Source organism: Mesoplodon mirus, assembly GCF_964341445.2.
Source record: "Mesoplodon mirus genome assembly, chromosome: 12".
NCBI lineage: Eukaryota > Metazoa > Chordata > Mammalia > Artiodactyla > Ziphiidae > Mesoplodon > Mesoplodon mirus.
This window is the reverse complement of record NC_138988.1, coordinates 80,453,797-80,477,132: the sequence shown is the minus strand read 5'-3', so window position 1 is coordinate 80,477,132 and position 23,336 is coordinate 80,453,797. Positions and strand designations below refer to the sequence as shown.

The 23,336-nt window shown below is 37.4% G+C and overlaps 1 protein-coding gene across 2 annotated transcripts in view; it reads right to left on the bottom strand.

Annotated features, from left to right (window-relative positions):
- Positions 1-580: 580 nt before the first annotated feature.
- TFAP2D (transcription factor AP-2 delta) overlaps positions 581-23,336 on the bottom strand; it is a gene marked incomplete at its 5' end in the record, with an annotated part of 53,727 nt that continues 30,971 nt past the window's right edge. For both annotated transcript variants that reach the window (XM_082639119.1, XM_082639118.1), the window contains 3 exons: positions 581-910; positions 16,787-16,900; positions 22,759-22,900. In XM_082639119.1, the coding sequence (XP_082495245.1) occupies positions 691-910; positions 16,787-16,900; positions 22,759-22,900 (476 nt within the window). In that variant the 3' untranslated portion in view covers positions 581-690. The remainder of the gene's footprint in view (positions 911-16,786; positions 16,901-22,758; positions 22,901-23,336) is intronic.

Here is a 23,336-nt window from a genome sequence, read left to right as displayed (position 1 = left end):
GGAATAGTCACACAAAGAGGGGACAGATTTTTCTGGAATTTTTAAATACCACCAAGGCACTGGTAGTTAAGTGGGTTAGCGGTGACCGAAATTTTTAACTTGCTGTCAATTCACAGGACAAAGATTCATGACTGCCCTTTTCAGTTCCCAAAGCATTTACTGATGTATTGATTGCCAGATTGGTCTATTTAATGGAAGGAGGCACTGTTTTGTTATAGGGAATTAAGTCAAGAAAGCCTGGCGCTGTCTGCGCTGGTGGTGGAGTCACTGGTCTCTGGTGGAGTCCAGTTTGGTCATGCTTCCTGATCCCTAACTACAGAGTTGGATAAGAAAGTGCATCAGTTAGATGTGAAAAAGCATGTGCTGCCTCTCCAAAGTCCAGAAGTGCTTAAAAACTGTGATGTATATAATTCGGAACAATAAATTACGTGCACAAAAGAAGTTTATCATAACATAAAATGAAAAAGTGACAATTTCATCACACAGTTACACTGCTCTTTTCCTTTTTTTTTGTCTTTTTTTTTTGGTTTTGTCCTTTTTTGTTTCATTTTTCATTTCCATTTTTGTTTTTTATGGAGGGTTGGGGGAGGGCAGAGATTTGGTCCACTGAAGATTAATCACCCTCAATGATATATATATTAGAAAAAATATCAGCAGCAAGACTCTGGAAATAGATTCTGTTTGATGTAGCTAGTCTGTCTTTTCTGTTTTGCCCTCTTTCACAGCAGCCTCTGAAGTTTTCCGCAGGGGGGCTTTCTCCGAGGTGCCATGTCCTTGGCCAGAATCCGCCGCTCCGCCATTTTTGTGAGTAGTGTGTTTTTCCAAGTAGTTTAGCATTTCACTGAGGACTGTTTGGAAAGTGCTTAGGGCTGCGCATATTGCTGGGGTCCCAAAGCCATGAGTGATCAAACTGGAAATGAGAAGCGGTAGGAAAAAGAGATGAGCAATTTGCAGTATGATATGGGGCAACAAATCCCCCCCATTTAATCCAGAACAGTCCATTAAACAGGCATTTATTGTGATCCTAAACGGCACCAAGCATTGTGGAAGGTAGACGCAAGTCAGTGTATTGCTCTGAACAATAAGAAAGTCAGGGACTATCTGGAAGAAAACATCACTGATAGACTTGATAGGCACTGATTATTAGCAGGTCTGAGTGTTTAACACACGACTTGACTCTGAGTCTCTATCTCATTCAGAAAGCCAGAAAATACAACTTTCTATGGTGTGGGAATCATCTCGTTTTTAAGAATGGCACATATGCTTATATAAGCATATATCACACAAGAAGAGATCAAAATTGGCTGAGTGTGCCTGATGTTTAGCTGCTCCTCTAACTTCATTCTTCTCTTCTTCAAGGTTATGGAGTCTTATCTGGGCACAAGGCCATCCCGCTGGAGACAACATTCCCAAGCTTCCCTTGCCGCTAAGTTTAGACACGGAACTAATCCTTCCACTATAGACCACAGAGGAAGTGATGTTTGCAATTCCCATCTGCTTAAAAGGAAAGGGTGTGCCTTCTATTTCCTCTCAAAATAGCTATGGAGCTGTGCAGCTGAGGACAAAACAAGATGGCATGAACCTACTCACCTCCAGTCTCCTAAATGAGAGAAAAATAAAATTCTATCTAATGGAAGCCACTCTTTTGGGGGGTTTCAGCAGCTAACTAATTCATTAATAATCATAACTAGTGAGCCAGCATAGGGAGGGTTGTAGCAACTTCAGCATCGGTAGCCCTTCCAACCACAACAAATATCATCTCTAGCTGAACAAATATATAAGTGTAGATTCACTCTTTCTGTGAACAAAACCCACCCAGATGGTTCATTTGCGTCCACTGTTTCTGAAGTGACACTGCCAGGTTCTCCCCATAACTCATATCTTGTAAAATATAGAAAAACATGACTGACATATACCACGTATATATCTATCTATAAATAACATGGCATATATATTGTATATTAATATATGAAGCCATTAATTGCTTACAAGTCCTAGGTTGTTACAGTTAGTGTGATATTAGCAGTTTTTTAAATTAATTAATTAATTAATTTTAATTTATTTATTTTGGCTGCGTTGAGTCTTTGTTGCTGTATGTGGGCTTTCTCTAGCTGTGGCGAGTGGGGGCTACTCTGTTGCGGTGCATGGGCTTCTCATTGTGGTGGCTTCTCTTGTTGTGGATCACGGGCTCTAGGCAAGCAGGCTTCAGTAGTTGTGGCACTTGGGTTCTAGGGGGAGTGGGCTCAGTAGTTGTGGCTCACAGTTGCTCCACGGCATGTGGGATCTTCCCGGACCGGGGATCAAACCTGTGTCCCCTGCATTGGCAGGCGGATTCTTGACCACTGCGCCACCAGGGAAGTCCCATTAGCAGTTTTAAAATCAGATAGTACCATCCTTCACAATCTGTTAACTAGCTAGTTATCCTTCTTAGGGTATGTAATCTTTAGGGGCAAAAATCACAAGATCTTAAAATATTTCAGATGAGGGATTTAGGATCTTAGGCAGACTTTTTTTTTTTTTTTTTTTTTTTTTTGTGGCACGCGGGCCTCTCACTGTTGTGGCCTCTCCCGTTGCGGAGCACAGGCTCCGGATGCGCAGACTCAGCGGCCATGGCTCACGGGCCCAGCCGCTCCGTGGCATGTGGGATCTCCCTGGACTGGGGCACGAACCCATGTCCCCTGCATCAGCAGGCGGACTCTCAACCACTGCGCCACCAGGGAAGCCCATCAGGCAGCCTATTGATATGCCTCAGTGGTGATAATAATAATATTAGCACATGGAGTTGTTGCTCTGTTAATACACACATAAGACTCAAGATGATGCCAGACTTTCAGGAAGTGCTCCAGTAAATGGTTGCTATTGTTGGCTGTGGGATGTTCATGGTGAGAGTAAATTTTTCTCCATGTCCTTTATATTTTATAGGTTGCCACCATCTTTTTTTTTTTTTTTTTTTTCGGTATCCAGGCCTCTCACTGTTGTGGCCTCTCCCGTTGCAGAGCACAGGCTCCGGGTGCACAGGCTCAGTGGCCGTGGCTCACGGGCCCAGCCACTCCACGGCATGTGGGATCTTCCCGGACCGGGGCACGAACCCGTGTCCCCTGCATCGGCAGGCGGACTCTCAACCACTGTGCCACCAGGGAAGCCCGCCACCATCTTTCATCCAGTCATTTTACAAAGCCTGTCCTATGCCTAAGTCATAATTAACATATGTTAAAAAGAAAAAAAGATTTCAGTCTCCAATTATTTAGAAAACAAGACTAGTCAATGTTTTGCCAACTATGTATACCAAAGTTTGTAATGTAAGGCATCATCATAGTTCAAGCATATGCAGATGTTGCATTGCTGAGCAGGAAAACAGCTCTATTTCTACAATGATATAAGTAGAGGGGAATCCAAATGTTTTAGGACTTAATCAGGGAGGAAGGACATAAATGGAATTAACTGAAGTGATAGAAGAACTAATCATGGCGACACCCCCAAAAAAGAACCAAATAAAGCCATTTATTAGTGTCTAGATGCTTGGCCCTGGGCACAAACTGCTTCTTTTCTCTTGTTTTATTCCTGTTCAGGGCTCCTTGTACCATTAGATAATTTGTTTTTCCTCTCTATTACCATGTCCTCTTAGTTGTGACTCCCCTTTTCATCTAGGCTGAATATACAGAATTTAGTTCCACTTGGGTAAATATTAAGGTTAATAGCCAATATTTGAGTCCTGACCATATGCCAGGCCCTGTTCTAAATGCTTTATTCTGTACCCCCTCACATAATCCTGTCAACAACTGTAAGAAGTAAGTATTATTATTTCCATTTTACAGGTGAAGAAACTGATATCCAGAAATGTTAAATAATCTGCCTGAGAAATTCCGTATTGCCTCTGTGCTTATTTATGTTCCTCTCAGGCTGTGGGTGCATTTTACATCTTCACTGTGAGAAATCACATTCTGTTGGCAGTTTTAGCTCAGCTTCTCTAACTTAACTTTGTTCTATGGGCAGGCTCGTAGACCTGGAAGATCATTCTTACTCACTTTCCTGTCTAAGACCAAGGTTCTAAAAGGCCAGATACAAAGTAGATGGGTCTGTATAAATGTTTTACTTTTCCATGTTGAGAAGAGTGGTTGCCATGATGAAAACTTCTCAGGCTGGCATCCCTTCTTGACTGATGGCCTTCCTTACCTCTATCAATAGATTATTTCTTTTTATTGCTGGTAGGTATTCCATTGAATGGGATTATTGCAATTTGTTCATGTAATGGGTTATTACTAATTTAAGGGCTAATATTTAAGAAATAGAAGTGATCACTGAAGTGCTGCATGGCTTCAGTAATAATTGAGTTCACAAGGGCTAAAGGTTCCTCAGTTTCCAGTGGAGTGCTGCAAGACTTTCCCATTAATCCCACTCTGCTCCACATCTTAATTGACAATGTGACTGACAGTGTCATGGATTTGTAACTTAATGGCTATTATTAAAACAGAGAGAAAAATTCCTGCACTGGTTAGCAGAACCAAAGTGTTGAAATACCTTCATGTGGTAAAAAGCTTAGTTGGTGAGCTAAATCAATGATGTGAAATTTAGGAAAGATTAAGGAAAACATATCTGTTTGCAGTATGTTGAAAGAGGGAGAGAGTTGACTCAAGCAATTCTTAGGGAAAAGGCACACCAAGTCAGTAAGTCTAAACCATGAAGGGAGGATCAAAATGTGAGCTTCGGATCATAGCTAGTCAGGCTTAGAACTCCATTTACCTTGAACTATTCTCTCTCTGTCTAAGCAGATTCCAGCTCATTGATTTAATTTTCCTATTACTAATTTCACCCTGAGGAGCAGGAAGGTTCTGACAGACACCTGCTGAGAAAATCCAGACTGTTGAAGTTTACGCACCTGATGTTCTAGAAAATGTAACTTATATTTAAGTCATCTTCTTAATTTTATTCATGGTTTTAAAAACTCCTATTTTGCTAGACTTCCTAATTAACATTCTTTAGAGCATCTTTCTTCCACATAAATCATCTCTTCAAATTGGCTGTTTGCTGGATCCAGAGGTGAAGCTCTACTTTTGACTTTCCCCCTAAGTGTTAAAGTGTGTTCACATCTCAGCAACTGGAGAGATACCACAGGGTAGAACCACCCTTTCTAGGGAGACAGTGTTTGTTTGAGTGTACATGCACATGTACATGTTGTTGACTTACACTGTTTTTATTAACCTGAATACATCCTATAGATATAGATTTTAACTTTTTAAAGGAAAATATATTGCAACAGCTCAAAATGTATTCTCTATCAGTGGGATTAAAAATGAAGAAATTGAGACAGAAATGAAAGAGAAAATAGAGGATGGTAGAAAAGAGATTGCTATTTGAAAAAGAATAAATTATAATCCTTTCTCCTTTTTCCCCATGTAATTTTGCTAATAAGGTGTTATTAACAACCCATCTTTAACTCCAACAGTATTTATACTTACGAACTATTTGACGTTAATGATGAGGAGTTATCAGGAGACTTCCATATAATAGAAATTTCACAAACTCCCTATGATCTCTGGCTAAATGAATTTCTTTTGCTTGTGGACAAGGCCTTACGTATTTATCTTTAGACTCTCCAAAGCTTCAGTGCTTACTTGGAATATAGGTTAATATAGGATTCTGAATGAACATATACCAGAGGAACAAGAGCTGCTTAACTTTCCTTAATCTAAGTAAATATGGTTTACATTTCACCAGCTTTCTTGTCCGCTAGAGACATGGTGCAAAGCTGTTTCCATATTGCTCTAATTGTCCTTCAGAAATGTTTTATCATCACTTCAATTGATTTGTCTAAACGAATTCAAATTAAACCACTCAGGCAGTTTTCTAAAACACAGCCTAAAGCAAATTCCTATGGAATCTTCCCTTGAATTCTTCCTATCTTGGCAAGAGTTGGGCCTGGCATATGAAAAGATGCACAACACTGCTAATTATTAGAGCAATTCAAATCAAAACAACAATGAGACATCACCCCACACCTGTCAGAATGGCTATCATCAAAAAGTCTGCAAATAACAAAGGCTGGTGATGATGTGGAGAAAAGGAAACCCTTATACACTATTGATGGGAATGTAAATTGGGGGAAAACCATATGGAGGGTTCTCAAAAAACTAAAAAGAGAGCTATCGATACGATCCAGCAATTCCACTCCTGGGTATATATCCAGAAAAAAAAAGGAGAGCACTAGTGCAAAAAGATACATGTACCCCAGTGTTCAGAGCATCATTATTTACAATTGCCAACATATGGAAGCAACCCAACTGTCCATCAACAGATAAATAGACAAAGAAGATGTGGTATGTATTAGCCACACCCATAAAATTAAAGCCTCCCATTTGCAGCAATGTGGATGAACCTAGAGAATATCATGCTTAGTGAAATAAGTCAGACAGAGAAAGACAAATACTGTATGAAATCACTTATATGTGGAATCTAAAAAATAACACAAATGAATGACTATAGCAAAACAGAAACAGACTCATAGATATAGAAAACAAACTAGTGGTTACCAGAGGGTACAGGGAAGGGGGGAGGGGCAAGTTAGGGTTATAGGATTAAGAGATAAAACTACTTTGTATAAAATAGATAAGCAACAAGGATATACTGTAGAGCACAGGGAATTACAGTCATTATCTTATAACATTTAATAAAGTATAATCTGTAAAAATACTGAATCACTGTGCTGTACACGTGAAACTAATATAATATTGTAAGTCAACTATACTTGAATTAAAAAAAAAGAGTTGGGCCTGGGCTCAAACACATCCTTTCCACCTACTAAGGGAACACTGATTTAACAGGATTAAAAGGAAAATAAAAGTCTCATTCCTATTCGCCACTGAGGACTGCCTCACTCAGTTGTGTCTGACAACCAAGGACGGATTCGTCTAGCTTTTGGGATACAAAAAGCTGGAAGTAGTAGATACTATTATACTACAAGCTAGAAGACTGAAAATCAAGAGAAAATACTCTATCATCATCATTTGGATAATTAAAGCAAAAGCTGATTTTTTTGTGTCAAATTTCAACTTTCTATCTGGAAAAGTTTTTGGTGTGTGTAAAGGTTGAAATAGTTTGGGCTATCGTTCCTATTATTTTGTTATGCTGCATCATTCCAGGGGGTGTTTGGTCTCATGTACCTTTGATTTTCCGAATAGCATAGAGATGCCACTGTTATCAACCTCATTTCTGCTTTCCGGCCTCTGGGAGGCATGCAGGCAGCAAGATTTAAAGGGAAGACAAGCCTCCTTTTCCTTCTCTCCTGGATTATTCAGAGACTGCAGGTTTAGGTCCAGCTGTAGCCTGAGGCTCAGTCTGTACTCCTCACTACTCTTTTACATGGCAGATGGAAAAATGCCTTCTTCCACTCATGAGAACAGCCATGAGGGCAGGAGGCTGGGAGACAGACCCTGGAGAACACCAGCAAAGGATTGTGGGGCTTCTCTGCGAAACCTTAGTTCTTTTCAGAATCATGAGGGGAAGATGCTTCATCTCTCTGAAGTGGCACAACTCCTGAATATAGGTCATGGGAAGAGACCTCAGCCTGAGGAAAGCAGCTGGGTCTTATGCACCCAGAACTTGATGGCATCTATCCTTTGTAGCCAAACTGGTTGAGGAAGCAGAGAAAAAGGAAACTGACTGATTGTGTTTATTTTCTACATAAATTGTATTATCCCCTAGACCCCGGGGCTTTTAAAATGGAGTTTAATTGAGGTGCATAATTAAGGTATATGGTTCTCTGGTGGTGAGTAGCAACCCACTTGTTAGCAAGGCCTTGTCAGCACCCACAAATGTTCTATGGTTTCTTTAGCTGGTGGTTCTCAACCCTAGATACATGCAAGAATCACCCAGGGAATTTATTTTAAAAAATGCCAACGTGCGGGTCCCACCCCACAGATCCTGATTTAGCTGGTTTGGGATGGATCCAAAACATCAGTATTTTAGAAACAGTACTGAATAGTTTAAATGTAGCTAGGGAGTTAGGCGTGTTCCCTTAGAGCCAAGAAATGACACCTAAATACCGGGTTGGTTATCCTCCCTGGGTAAAAGAGGAAGATGAACTTTTCCAGCATTTCCCCCAAGAACTTCTGCAGAACCTTAGTTCCATGGAATGTTAATAGGTATTCTGAGAAAAAAACAGTTTCTGTGATCAAGTTTTGGAGACAGGAAGCTAAGCATTCCTTCCATTCAAAAACATTTTTGGGAGCTTATAATATGCCAATTGCATTGGCGTACCTCTAGAGGAGTATGGTAGTCAGGGTTTCTTGAGCCAAAAAAAACACTTGACCATGACACACTTTCAAGGAGCAGCTCATGGGACTATGAAACTCACTTTGGAGAAGTGCATTTATGACTGTCCTGAACCTCTGCCAGGTTGGGAGACGTGATTGCCTATCCACCACTCTAAGGTCACATTTCTCCTGTTTTTCTCAGCCACTTACTCTGAGGTCCCAAAGGGATTGAGTCCTTGTGATTCCATTTTACTTCACTCCATCTCATTAGCAAAGGAAGCTAAGGGTATAATCATTGCACACACATTAGGAGAGACCAAAGTCAATCACATCCAAGTCAATTTTTTGAAGGTAAAGACATTTTTTTTATATCTCCACCCTATTTTTTACATATGGAAATAGAGCTTTTGGGGATAAATTAACCATGTCCTTATATTCCTCCCTATCAGACAATTCATATTTTCTTTGTGGAATACGGGAAGGAAAATGCTAAGCTGAGGACTTGTGCTCTCTTAGATGAATTTAGTCAACTGTTGACTTCTGGGGAAATTTTTTTATTGAAGTAACCTTGGTTTATAACATTATGTGAGTTTCATGTGCACATTATATTTCTACTTCTGTATATACAACAGTATGCTCACTACCAAATATATAGTTTCCATCAACTGTTGACTTTTTTAAATGAACAAGTTGCTAAAACATAAAGAGAGGAAGTGAGATCACATGGAAACACAGCATAAATGATTGAGCAGTAAATGGAGAATGGAATAAAGAAGCTTAGAAGGAGCCTTCCAGATCATCCAGCTTAACTGTTGTCAATTTACAGATGAACCTGCAGAGGCCAGACTAGTAAATGTCTGCTCTAAATCCACACTTCCAGCTGGAAACCGAGAGGAGACTGAGCTAGACGCCCTGACATCCATTCTGAGTATTTCCCATGACTTCGTGCTGTCTCTCCCCCAACCCACAGATCAACAAAGATAGAAATTATTTAAATACAAATTTACCAAATTATTCACATGTAATTGTTAGGGGACAACGTTTGCAAATTTTTATTAGAAACAGTTGCTTCTGGTTTCTCTTGTTTGAATTACTAGTCTCCTATGTGCTGAACCTAAAAATCCATTAAAATGTCATCAAATGACTTGCAATAGATGTTTTTATGTTCATATCTCCTGCAGCATTTGGTTTGGGGCCACGCACTTTGTGAAGTACAATAAATACTGGCAACAGATTTACACTTTAATTTCCTGCTTAATGTTAAATAAAGGTAAGTAATTTAATGTAGATTTATGCAAGAAGGGCACCATGGTTCTACGTATCTGCTAAGGAATTGAAAACTGTTGCCTGTTTTATTTTATAGACTACATTTTTTTCTATTGAAAGTTTTACTTCAAGGGAAAGAGGTTTTTTTCTCTTACGTAAATACAGGCTGTCCTTTTTTATTTAAGTAGTGAATAAGACCACTTACAGGTATGTTTTTCTTTGCAGTTGAGAATGTAAGTGCACTTTTGGAGTCTAGGTTAAAGTTTTAAAGTTTAATTTCAGCCTTACCTAAAGGAGCTTAAGTTTGGAAAACATAGGATTTTTTTTCCTTCACAATTCAGGCCTATTATTTCCAACATTCTTAAATAAAATGGTCTTCAAAGTCCCCTTGAACTGGCAGAACATCCTGAAGGAGTCAATAATTCTGTTTCTTAAATCTAAGCCTAGGCATGTAATTTATTTTATGATGTTTTCTTTTGGGATTAGAGATTTAATTGAAATTTCTTTATTTCTCTTCTGACACTAAAAATGCTTTCACAAGATTAATAAAATCATCCACTCCTGATTACCTTCCCCACCATTTTCCCATCCCAAGAAAATGAAAAAATAAAAACAAAAAACAGAAACTATACACATCTTGGGCTCCTTGGAGAAGACGTGCTCACATTTAAGTAGAGACACACATCCTATCTTCAGTGTGTTGCCAAGCACATAGCACTCAGAAGATTCTAGTTGAGTTGGCTGGAATGCATGTCATATGTAGAACACAAAGAGAAGGGGGATGAACAGCCCAGGAAGAGAAAATTCAGAGAGACATGAGCGCTGCCTCTAGAAACTGGGAGGGAAACAGGATTAAACTGACTCTATAGGGCCCCCAAGTAGTGGGATGTTAGGGAGACAGATCTTGCCGCAACGGAGGGAAGGCATTTCTAATAGAGTTGTCAGAGATAGAAGGGATGCTGAGGCACGAAAAGAGCAGCCTATCATTGGAAGTTATCAAGCCTGGGATGGGTGACAGCTTGACAGGGATGTTGGAGGGAAGATCCAAATGTTGGAGGAGAGTGGGAAACTTAAGGGGCCTTCCAACACTGAGAATCAATGATGAAAATTTAATCTCCAGCAAACAAAGACATCTGGGACAGCCTATGCATTTCTTATTTCCAAAGTGTTACGGGAGTTGTAGGAGGGTCTATTTCTAAGAAGATGTGATGTCAGTATACTTTGTGACTCAAATAGAAGAATTTAAGCACATTGAACATTTCAGTTCCCCAGCCCATGGTCCAATTAAAACACCAAGGCCCTGGGAATGAACCAGAGGAGAATATATCCAAGACATAACAGAGTTAGTATCATATTCTACATTTAGTAACATATAGGTATTGGGCACATACTATGTACTAAGTACTGTGGATAGACAGAGGAAATCCTACAAGGACCTACTGTATAACACAGGGAACTATACTCAATATTTTGCAATAACCTATAAGGGAAAAGAATCTGAAAAAAAACATATGTATGTAAAACTGTACACCTGAAACTGACACGGTATTGTAAATCAACTATATTTCAATAAAAAATATTTACAGTAAAAAAAAAGGGGAGAAATCCTTTCCCAATTATCCCACATAATTACCTGCACTCTACTTAACACTCTTATAATCTCTCTATGTTATATTTTAAGTCTTTGTATGTAACTGTCTTCCACTTCAGAAGTACTTAAAGATGGGACAATCCTTTAGCCATCTTTGCACCACCTACCATTAGCACAGTAAAATACAAGAAACAGTAAAATATCAGGCTCCCAAGGTGGGTGTTGAGAAAGAAAACAACCTCATTTTTCCAACAGGTTGTTTTCTCTGAACTGAGCATTAAAAATAGTCTCGCTTCCTCCCCTTATTTACGTTGTTCAACGTGCTTTTGCTTGACTTTAGATTCAAGGATATTATAAGAACATAAGACACAAAGAAGGGCAAAGTTATTAAGATTTCTTGAGATCTCAAAGAAGGGAACTCCTAACATTTCAGAAAATTAGGGCTCTGGTTTCATCTGAGCTGAGTCTGTTCTGTCCATGAAGCCCCACGCCACCTTGGTCTAATTGCCATCACCATTCTGGGGAACTGTGTCTGTGGGGACTTCTGAAGATTTCAATCAATCGTCTTCCCCTTTCCAGTAGATGCTGTGGTGTCTGCTCTGTTCTCTAAAGCAATATACACTTTGGATGGTATTCAGTAAATTATAAATAATGGATAAACCTGCCTCCTGTCATTTTGATAGAAACAAGCAGCTTTCCAGGCTGTGAGTCAATCACAAGAAGGGTCACTACTCTCCCCACAGTTTCCCAGAGCACCCTGATATGTCAGCTACCACAGAAAACTGGAAGTAGTTATCTGGGCTTTACAAGGCCAGATCATTCCCTAGCTCTACCTAGACATATTCAATCTGCTGAAAGTAAGCCATGGTTCTCCAGGTACCAAATCAGCCACCCTGGAAGATGTAATTCAAGTGGTTTGCACTGGGAAGGAGATTCTGACGAAATAAAATAGTAGCATTAGTTGATGCGACTAATTAGATTCGTCTCTATGCTTATCCAGTCACACTCTCTCCTTACCTCTTTCCCAGCCAGCACTCAGCAAAAACAGTGGAAAATCAGACTCTGCTAATGGACTGTTTTCAACGCCAGATGTGATATGTTTCCTTTCTAACACATTTTTCTCTTGAGCTGATGCTTCTTTCAAATTAAAGTTACCACCGTCAGTAGGAAATTATGAAAGAGACACCTTCCATGCTAACACATTGTTACCCAGATTATTAGCAGGATAATAGATGTAGAATCTCTTTAATTCATTAGAGTATAAGACAGAACTTTACATAATTCTCAATGTCACTTTAAAAATGAATTAGAGGGCTTCCCTGGTGGCGCAGTGGTTGAGAGTCCGCCTGCCGATACAGGGGACACGGGTTCGTGCCCCGGTCCGGGAAGATCCCACATGTCACGGAGCGGCTGGGCCCGTGAGCCATGGACGCTGAGCCTGTGCGTCCAGAGCCTGTGCTCCGCAATGGGAGAGGCCACAATAGTGAGAGGCCCACGTACCGCAAAAAAAAAAAAAAAAAAAAAAAAAAAAAAAAAGAATTAGAAATGTCAAGGGAAAAGAAGCTAATAGTCTAGGAATATCCTAGGGCTGTGGTTCTTAAAGCTGTCTAATTATCAGAATCAACTTCAGGTTTTGCAAATTATACAGATGCCTGAGTCCAATCCTAGACTTGACCTATTGAATCAGATCTTTAAAAGTGTACTTCAGGACTCAAGATTTTTTTTTTTTGGCAACGCCACACAGCTTGCAGGATCTTAGTTCCCCAACCAGGGATCGAACCCGTGCCCTCGGCAGTGAAATAGAATTCTAGCCACTGGACAGTCAGGGAATTTTTGTCTTCTTTTTTTGGCTTTTTTTTTTTTTTTGGCCTCAAGACTTTTAAAAAGCTCTAAGGGAAATTCCACTATGAACCCGGGTTTAAGAGCTACACTTTTAAAGTGTGAGGTATTTTTCCAAGGTCAGGCAACAAGCTGATTTTACAGTCCTATTAAGATATTTTATTGAGGCTACTTTTAATAAATGCACAATGTAAATACAAAAAACCCCCACACATTTAAATTTGGTTTACATCAGAAGAATTAAATTTGGATTTTAATTGGAAATGTCAACCATGTTTAAAACTTTTGTTTAAAAGAATATTGTTTAAGACATGCAAAAAAATAAAGTTGGACACATCTTACACCATATACAAAAATTAACTCAAAATGGATCAAAGATCTAAGCATAAGACCTAAAACTCTAAAACTCTTAGAAGAAAACACAGTTGGGGGAAAGCTTCATGACACTAGATATGGCAAGGATTTCCCGGATATAACACCAGAAACACAGGCAACAAAAATAAAAATAGGCAAATTGAACTACATCAAAAACCCCTGTGCATCAAAGAACACAACAGAATAAAAAGGCAACCTACAGAGTGGGAGAAAATATTTACAAATTGTATATCTAATACGGGGTTAATATCCAGAATATATAAAGAACTCCTACAACTCAACAACAAAAAGCAAATAACCAGATTTACAAATGGGCAAAGGATGTGAATAAAGAGCTCTTCAAAGATGCCATAGAAATGGCCAACAAGCATATTAAAAGATGCTTAGCAACATAATCATTAAGGAAATGCAAATCAAAACTTCAATGAGATATCACCTCACACTCATTAGGATAGCTACTATCTACCCCGCAAATAAAATCACAACAGTAAATAACAAGAGGTAGAGGTATTAGAACACTGTGCCCTGTTGGTGGGAATGTAAAATGGTGCAGGCACATTGGAAAACAATATGACATTTTCTCAAAAATTAAAAATAGAATGACCATGGACATAGTGATTCTACTTATGGACATATATCCAAAAAAATTGAAAGCAGGATCTTCAAAAGATATTTGCACACCCATGTTCAGAGCAGCACTATTCACAATAGCCAAGAGGTAGAAGCAACCCAAGTATCCACTAATGGAGGACTGGGTAAGCGAAATGTGGTACACATGTACAATAGAATATTATTCAGTCTTAGAGGAAAGGAAATTTAACATGTGCTACAACATAGATGAACCTTGAAAACATTATGCTAAGTGAAATAAGTCAATCACAAAAAGACAAATACTGTATGAGTTTACTTATTTAAAGTATTTAGTCAAATTCATAGGGACAGAAAGTAGAATGGTGGTTGCCAAGGGCTGGGGGGAAGGGGAAATTTGTTGTTTAATGGCTATAGAGTTTCAGATTCGCAAAATGAAAAAAATCCTGGAGACTGGTTGCCCAACAATGTGAATATACTTAACATTACTGAACTGTACACTTAGAAATGATTAAGATGGTAAATGCTGTGTTGTGTTTTTTTAATCACAATTTTAAAAAAAGATATAATTAAGGAAATTTGCTGTAAAGTGAATTTTGGTTAAGTGATTTTTAATGTCATACTACCCACCATTGTGAAATCCAGAAGATTTCGTCTAAATAAATAATCAGAATGTAGTTAAAGCAAAATATATGAAAAAATCTGACCAACATTACAAAAGCATAATAAATGAGAGTCATAACTTTCTGATAGCAAACTACTCAACATATCAATAATAATACCAAAGTTTTATAGGTGATACATTTATAAGTAGATATACCATGTAATGTTAAATGTGTTAAGATACGGCTGTACATTTCAAATTGTTGTGACTGAGAATCTGCAGCCATATATCTTCTTGAGAGTTTTATACCCAAAATGTAATCTCTCTTTTTTACAGAGAATGAGGAGGAGCAATTTACCATATATTTAGCTTTTCTCTGGGAAACATCAGACTAGTTTCTCTGGGTAATTCTAGACTAGCTTGTTACTATATTTTGCATGGGGAGGAACCAAAGAGCATATAAAGCACATGTAGGAAACATTCAGCTCAAGTTTAGAAATGAAAGTTTTCTCTAAAGAGTTCTGTGGCATTAAGTTGGCAAATGACTCAGGTATCAACAAATTAGCAGATTGTGTGTACGCTAAACAGACAAATAGTTTGCCTATTTATTTTACACTGTAGCTGATATCCAATTTACCCATTGATGCTGTAGTCTGTTTTGAGCCTGAAAAAGGACAGCTCACTGTCCAATAAAGGCTGTGACCTCTGTGATTGGACATGACACAGAGCCCCAGTTCTCTGTATTCCAACAGTAAGCTCCTTCTTGGAGTAAATCTGTAACTCAACAAACTTTCTTAAATCCAGAATTGAACTTGTGTAAAAATTATTAAGCTGTGAATTGAACTTCTGTAAAAACTATTAATCTCTTAAGTATGTATACAAATAAAAATGTGGAAAACATTTGTACAGATATGATACTTTTTAAATAGATATGGCAAGGATTTTAAATAGATATGGTAAAAAGTACAATATTTAGATATTGTACTTTTTAAACTTGGATCAGTGGTGCAGTAAACAGTATATCATTTATTGAATGCTTACTCTGTATTCATTTTCTCATTTTAGCTCACTACCACCATGTAATGGAGTGATTCTTATTCCATTAAAAGCTAGGGAAAGAAAAGCTTGAGAAGAGTACATACATTACCCCAAATAACCCAGCTCAAATGTATTAAGGGTCTGGATTTGAAGACCATTCTCTTGACTCCAAAGTCTTTTGCTCTTAACTTTTGAGCATTATGCTTTCTCCCAGTTTTAGTACACTCACCTTCACTAACCCAATTGAATGGTAGAAGAAAAGTCCTGGGAACTTATCCTACATTTGGTGCATTTTTAGAAAACAAATCCTTTAGTCTTCAGAGATGTGTCTATTACACCTTGAGGAGTATTGTGACATTATAAAAAATTAAGTATTTTATTTAAAAGTCTCTGATGTTGCAGATAAAATTCCAACTTCCTTAAATATCCATTATTTTGTGTAACGGAATATCTTCCTCAAAAGCATTATAAACATTGAGAGGTATTGAAAGCATTTTGAAATTTAATTATGTTGGTCTTTCCTTACCATTGTTTTTTTAAACTAAATGATAATAATAAAAAGAGGATAAATAAATATTTTTATTGATGAGATATGTCATGTAGGCATTAGAATTCTAGAGTTTAACATTTGGAAGGCACCTGAAAAATTATCATGTTCGTTTCCACATTGCAACCAGGGCATAAATTAACCAAGAAAAATAGTCTATTCTCTTCCAAAGAATTTCAGAAAATGAAATTTAAGATATACTTTCAATAATACATCCTGGGTTCTTTAAAATATGCTTGTGTGGTCTAACTTAAGAACCATGCACTGTTTCTAACTGCAGAGAAATCATTAGCGTACTCCTGGAAAATCAGTCTAGGATGTCCCATTAGTTTCTGTCACATCGTCTGCCCATTCAACAATTCACCTAATCAAGGTAAAGAACTGTGTAAAGGATTTCAGGATCCTGATCTAAAAGTGCTATTGTTTGAAATAATAGTGCTCACAGTCACAGGTTCTTTGAAATCACACAAAGATATAAATTTTCTGATCCAAAGTGCTTCATGCTTGAGCTATTTTTACAATTTGTTCTTAGGTGCTTGGAATTTCAAAAATTTCAGGCAGTCACCATATATATACATATGTTTTATCTCTAAATGGAACTGTGATAGGACTACAAACATGTCTGGGTTAATAAAGATGGCTTTAACAATTTAAAAGAGAGTCTTAACAAATTGAAAAAACAGTCTTACCTGAAATGTGTTAAGTGTCTCTGGATGTCAAGGTCTAGAATTGGAGTGGGTCTGGAGGATCCCAGTGGTGATCTATCTTGGCTCAAGAGGTCTTGAAATTCTTTACAAATTTGTCTAAAATAAAAGATTCAAAATTAAAGTTGAACTCTTGAAATGGGGCTTTACTTTCATCCCATGATATTTTTTCAAAGGCTTGTTTTCTCTTTTAAAAGAGGACTAGATAAATATCATAAAGCAACCTCTGAAGTACCATCTACAACATACAGATGAGGTTACAATGAGTTACAATAGTAACTATGCTCTCAAGTTGATCATGCTCTCAAGATGATCATGAAACCTTTCAAGTGAGTAACAGTCCATGAACATTGACAAAACCAATGTCCATTTTTAAGGTGAATATTCATAGATTAACATCAGTATAAGGGGAAAATCTATACAACAGGATCACAATTAATAATTCCTTTTAAAAAAATTAAAATGTGATTCTGGGGGTGGGGTATCATGTTTGTAAACAAGTTTAAATCAGGCTATAGGCTTATTTCAGAGCCAGGATTCAAGTAGACTTTGGGAAATCCCTTTCCCCAATATTTCATTATAATTCAGACTCTTCTGGACTAAATTTGTAGTTTTAATATTTGAAGTAGACAATCACCCAAATTTAGTCTACTAGCCTCATTTTGTCTCAGAAAGATGATTACATTGTGCTCCATGTAAGATAGTTTCTTGCAAAAAAGTATCAGCAAGGGCATTTTTCTGCTGCTTTTCTTAATTAAAATGATTATGATTTCTGATCATTGGTTTCAGTTTTAATTACCATATTACCATGATTGTTCAATAACAGTAAAGCCCTTGTGATACATAGTCCAAAAGATATGTCTGAAGAAGCAAACATATGAAGGAACCGTGTGTGTGTGTGTTTTTTTTTAACAACAAAACACTAGATTAATGCAGAAGCTGAAGAGTGAAGTAAAAGACTGCTGAGGAATTGCTCAAAAGAATCCATCAACTAAGTGAAACCACTCCATATTCAAGGCATAATATGATAGTGATTAGGTTTTTTGTCTGGATTTACAATGGGCAGTCACAAAATGTCATAATGTAGCCCTGACTATAATTACCTATGGAGCCAAAATCAAGTACAGAAGGGTCAAATTATTCCAAGTGAAAGTCACTCCATGGGCCCAGCCACTAAGTCCTCTCCAAAGCATTTGTGTCATTAAGCAAAAAACTACTACAAAGGGACAAAATGTCTTGAAGCCCAAATAACGTACCATTGAGTTAAAATCAGAGGAGCCTTGTTTATTATAAGGTACCCCATATTTATCGAATTCTTCTGGAGATCATTTGAGACTTTTTTTTTTTTACAAGCAGTGAGTCTCAGTTTTAATGCCAGTGTTCAAATATCATCATTTCACAGAATTTGCCTTACTCATTTTGAACAGAGGTGAAAGTAAAAGAGGGTCATAGGGAAAGGAAAAGCCAAACAACAAACAAACAGATAAGTCCTTACCTGCTCTAAATCAAACAGGATCCTCCATACCCCCCTGCTAATGTTTGGTTGAGTCTCAGATGTAGCATCTAAAGGCATGTTTTAACAGTGCATGTGTGTACTTCCACTGAAAATATTTGATCCTGAACTTCTCACTTTTTCTGTTCTGAGTTAGACTCAGTTGGCTGACTTTCAGGTGTATTGCCTATTTTTAATTAACGAGTAGCAACTTAAATTAAATGTTGATGTTATTTGTTGGCATCAAATGATGACATTTGGTGGGACATCGTTATCTGTTGCGCTTTATGTTATTTAATAGAGTTAGATGTATTGTTATCTTTGTTTTTAGAAGATGTCTTACTAAATTTTAAAATACAGACTCTTGCTATCATTTTTCAGACTAGCAATGTGAATTACTACATGGTAGGTCATCAGTATGATGCATTATTACAAAGGAATATTGGAGTTGTTTAACGACTGGTCTCTTAATTTTCTATCAAATTAAAATGTATTAAAAATTTAAATGGAGGTTAAAACATTGCTTTACTTTGTGTGTTATGATATGGGAATTTCTCAGATAATTGAATAAACTAATGTATAAGTTGGCAAATCAACTTCTTTACTGTTTAAACAACAGAGCAAGTTACAATAAACTTAAAGTTGAGGAAGAAATGAGGAAAAGGCAAGTGTGGAAAAATGTAACTTATGCTAAGCAAGTCAACTACTCCACACATGAAGCTGTATCAGGAGAAGTTTCAGAATTTTCAACCTTGATATTTGATTCTTCTGCTTAACTCACTGACTTCGGACAGCCTCCAGACTTAAAAACAGATGACAATTTTGTAGATTTCCTTTAGGCAATTATCATCATCACATTATGACAGTAACAGAGTTATTATTTTTATGCTTAGTTTTATTCTTATTTAAATTATTATTTATGAAGCTACAGTAAGAAATACTCTTATTTCTCCAAACAAAATGTCACATTATGAATTACGTAACACAAGGTGATCTTCGATGAATCATAAATTCTAACTTTATCACTTATGTCATTGTTCTTAAGGATATAATTTTTTAGCTGATGTCTGAATTTAAAGTTCTGTTTCTCCTTTTGACTATTAATGTTATGGTAAAAATTAAAACTCACTAACTATTCCGCTTTACCCTAATGCAGATCAAGTGTTCATCATATTTAGTTCTAAATTCAATGAAGAGGTTTAAATGTGTTTTTCATAAATCAAATAAATGTTTTGTCCAGTACATTTTTAGATTTCAAAAACTGTCTAACTCAGTTTCTATTACTCCCTTAAATAATTATCTAATTACACGAAAATATTTGGTTAATCAACAAAGCACTGGGAATAAAGAGGAATTAGGAGGGTAACGGCACTTAATCAATGAGTCTTTCTTACAGTTGTATACTCGGCAATATAATTAAATACAACAGAATCTGTTATTCATAGAGGTAAAAAAGAAATACGTAAGCCATTGTGCCCATGTGGATCAGCAAATGGATCTCTCATCTAAAGGATTTTGAATTTTGTATATATTTTTGATACAATTGTCACAGTCTTGTGAACAAAGGTGAACTGATTAGAATGTAATGAATATCCATGTAGATTATTTAATTTCAACACTGAGCATTTTAATTGAAAACAGCCAATGCTTTACCATTGGAAAATTTAGAAACTACTCAGAACACATGTTGGATCCATTAATATGTTGCAGAAAGGCATTTATTCCCACACACCCCTTAATTTATCTACTTATATTGATGACTACTTGTATTGAGTATGTTTGCTATGACTGCAGAGTCTCCGATTCTTCAATTCTTGTTTCACATGATCTAATAAGGAGATGGAATGGCTATAAATAACCACAAAAACAAAACATTTAGTCTGTCTCCTAATTTCTAGATGTTTATAGCCTATTTACTCTTACTTAAAGTAAGGTAATTGGAATTAGTGAATTCAATTCTTGCTTGACATTTAATGGTCTGCAAATGTCCAGCTATGGGCAGAGGGATCAAAGAGAATTACATGTTCTTGAAATATTTCATGAAATCAAAGTTCAAAATATCACCTAAAATAATATACATTACTTAGATCCCATGTAAAAGGGAAATACTACTCCCTAGTTGAATCCACTACTATAAAATAGATGTCTCCATACAACTTTGACAAATATGAAAGTACTTCTCTTACTTCTCCCAAGTTCTTCTAACATTTACTTCTGTGAAAACAAACTCTCAACATCAGTTTGAATGCACTGACTCCCAAACACTTAAACAGAGTGATGGGAATTCCCAAGAAAATGGGAACTTATGTCTGGAAATTTAATGGTGGCCTTGCTGTGGATGGTGGGAGTGAACAGTTTGAAAATCTGGAGGAAGGAAGACAAGAAGGATTTCTCTGGATCGGGGGTGAAAGTCTTAGAAAATGCATGATAAAACCACAATCGAGTAATTTTGAGGTAGGAAACATGAAGGTGTTTTCTCTTGGATAATTAGTATTTGGGGTTAATAGTATCGTTCAGAGGTATCACATGGGTATGTTGGGAAATTTGTAAAATCCTACCAGCTAGAATGATATGCTTTGGGAACACCTAGGAGATACTACCTAACTTCTAGCACTGTCTGTTTCTCCTGATCTGTAACAATTTGTTATAGTCTCCTGAGATTTACATTAAGGATACAAACTAATGAACTAAATGTACTTTCAGTTCCTTCTGGAAAAACTGAAATATGGAGGATGAAGACCCCTCTGGGTCAAAAACTGTTTGGAAGAGGGAAAAAGTAGAAGCAAAGTAGAAGTGAAGACCACCCCCCGACCCCCCCCCACCCAGGGAGATAAACTGCACAAAAAATCTAGGTTTAGGTCTTTCTACTAGCAAGTGTTCAGCAGCTTCCCTAGCACAGAGCTCCTCTCAAAATTTTAAATCCAAGTGTTATATCCCTTATAATGTTCTTTCTCTAACTCTTAGTCTTACTTCTGTCTTTCTGCTATTCCTTTCCCCTTTATCTCCTTGTTTTGTCTTTTCTCTTCTTTTGCCACCACCTTTCATTGCCCTTTTCTTTGGGGCAAGATGAGAGAATTATCTAGTACTCTCATAAGAGCAATGAATAAATATATCTGAAACCCAAACAGTGACAGCCACAAGCAGCACAAACCCCAAATAATGGACTTAACGTTTCTTGGGCAAGCCTGTTGAGTGGTAGGTATGCCATACAAAACCTTAAATTTATAAGAAGATCTATGTTACTTTAGATGTAGTAGAAGGAGGAGTATTTATTTTTGGTTTTGTGCATTCTGAGACATTTACATTTTAGCCAACATATCGTAAAGTCATTTTAAAAAATCAGTTTCTAAGAAGCAATGTTTCTAACACTACCTACCACACACTTTCTCTTTAAAAGTTTTCCCCAAATAAGAAACAATTTATAAATGATAATTTAACCACCTGGGACTCTTAGTTCTAAAATCTGAATATAGAGTTAGGAAATTAAATAAGATTATTAATGGTTTATCTGTAGCAATAACTTGTTTTAGTAAAGAGAAGAGAGCAAGAATTAGCTACCACTTGAAAGATTTTCATCTAAATTTTTTTTTGTCCATGCAGTGCAGCATACGGGATCTTAGTTTCCCGACCAGGGATCGAACCCGCAACCCCTGCAGTAGAAGCATGGAGTCCCAACATGCACTGTTTTTAGAAGTCCTCTAAAAATTTGAACGTGATTTGAGTAGTACTTAAGGTTCTGCTGGGTTTTCACACAGTAAATAGTAGTTCTTTCATTAATTATCAAAGAACTTTCAAGTTTGAGGGAGTTTGAAGTTATCTTATGAAAGCTTCCCCTTTTCCACATCATTTCCCTCATTATTTTAATTCACATTTTAATTGAACTTTTTACAATTTTCAGGAGCTTTCTCACACATTCTATCTTTTCTTTTTGACAATATCACTACAGGGGCTGGGGCAGTTCAGAGATTATTTGCTTAATTATATACAAGAAAAAATGGGGCACTGATGCCAATCCTTGATGCCAATCCTTGATCCCAGAGGTCTCTCTGTTACCTCTCATGCATCTGGGTCTTCAATTTTTCACATTCTCCGAGAACTTATAGTGTTTTAAGATCTTTCTCCTCATTTATTAAGGCACAGTGAGTGGCTTAGACCGAATTGCATAGCAACCAACCAGCATATTTGCCTGGAATCTACATCTCTTAAACATGTTAGGCATTCCTACTATTCCGAAGAGGTTTTCTAAGAACTTTTGTCAGTGTCAGTGGTAGCTCCATCACTATACAGTTTGCAAATCTTGCTATGGGTGCAATGTTGGGGAAGTCCTTGTTTAATACATCTAGCTGCTGGTGTGTGAGACCCCCCTTAGAGACCAGGTGCTTTCTAAACTGTTTCCCTCATTCAAAGAAAATGAAAAAAAAAAAAAAATAGGATGAACGCACACAGTCTTCCCCATTCTGCTTACTTGGTCGCTAGGATCATCTTTTTTCTTGCTGTCTGTTCTTTCTGTTCCATGTGTTGTCTGGCAAGATGTTCTCCTACTGCTTTGGCTGGAAACTCTGTTTCACAAGTGTAGCCAAAATCTCGAGCCAAGTGTAACGCCTCCCCTGTTGGCAGACAATAAAAGTCAGTTTCTCACTAATTTCGTTGGAAGACAATAGAAGTCCGCTTCTCACTAATGTCCAAATTCAACAAGAGGAACACTTTCTCTTTCCTCAAGCCACATTCCTGGTTGTGGTCATGTGGATCATTTTTCCTATTCATTCTAAATAATCCAAGGGAAAGGAGCTTTGGGGGTGGGGTGGGGTTAAGAAACATGGAGAAACAGAAGCTACTTACCCGGCAGGGGTATGTGGGAAATTGAGGGGGAAAATCAGAAGCACAGTCTAGGAGTTTTGATTCCCCTCGAGGCTCTGACCATTAGACCAGATGGACATCTGAGATCTTACACATGAATGCCCTGGGGGAAAAGCTCTACGGGCATGTCATTTTGTTGCTGCCCAACCTACAACCTATTCTCAATGTATCCTAAATATTCAGATA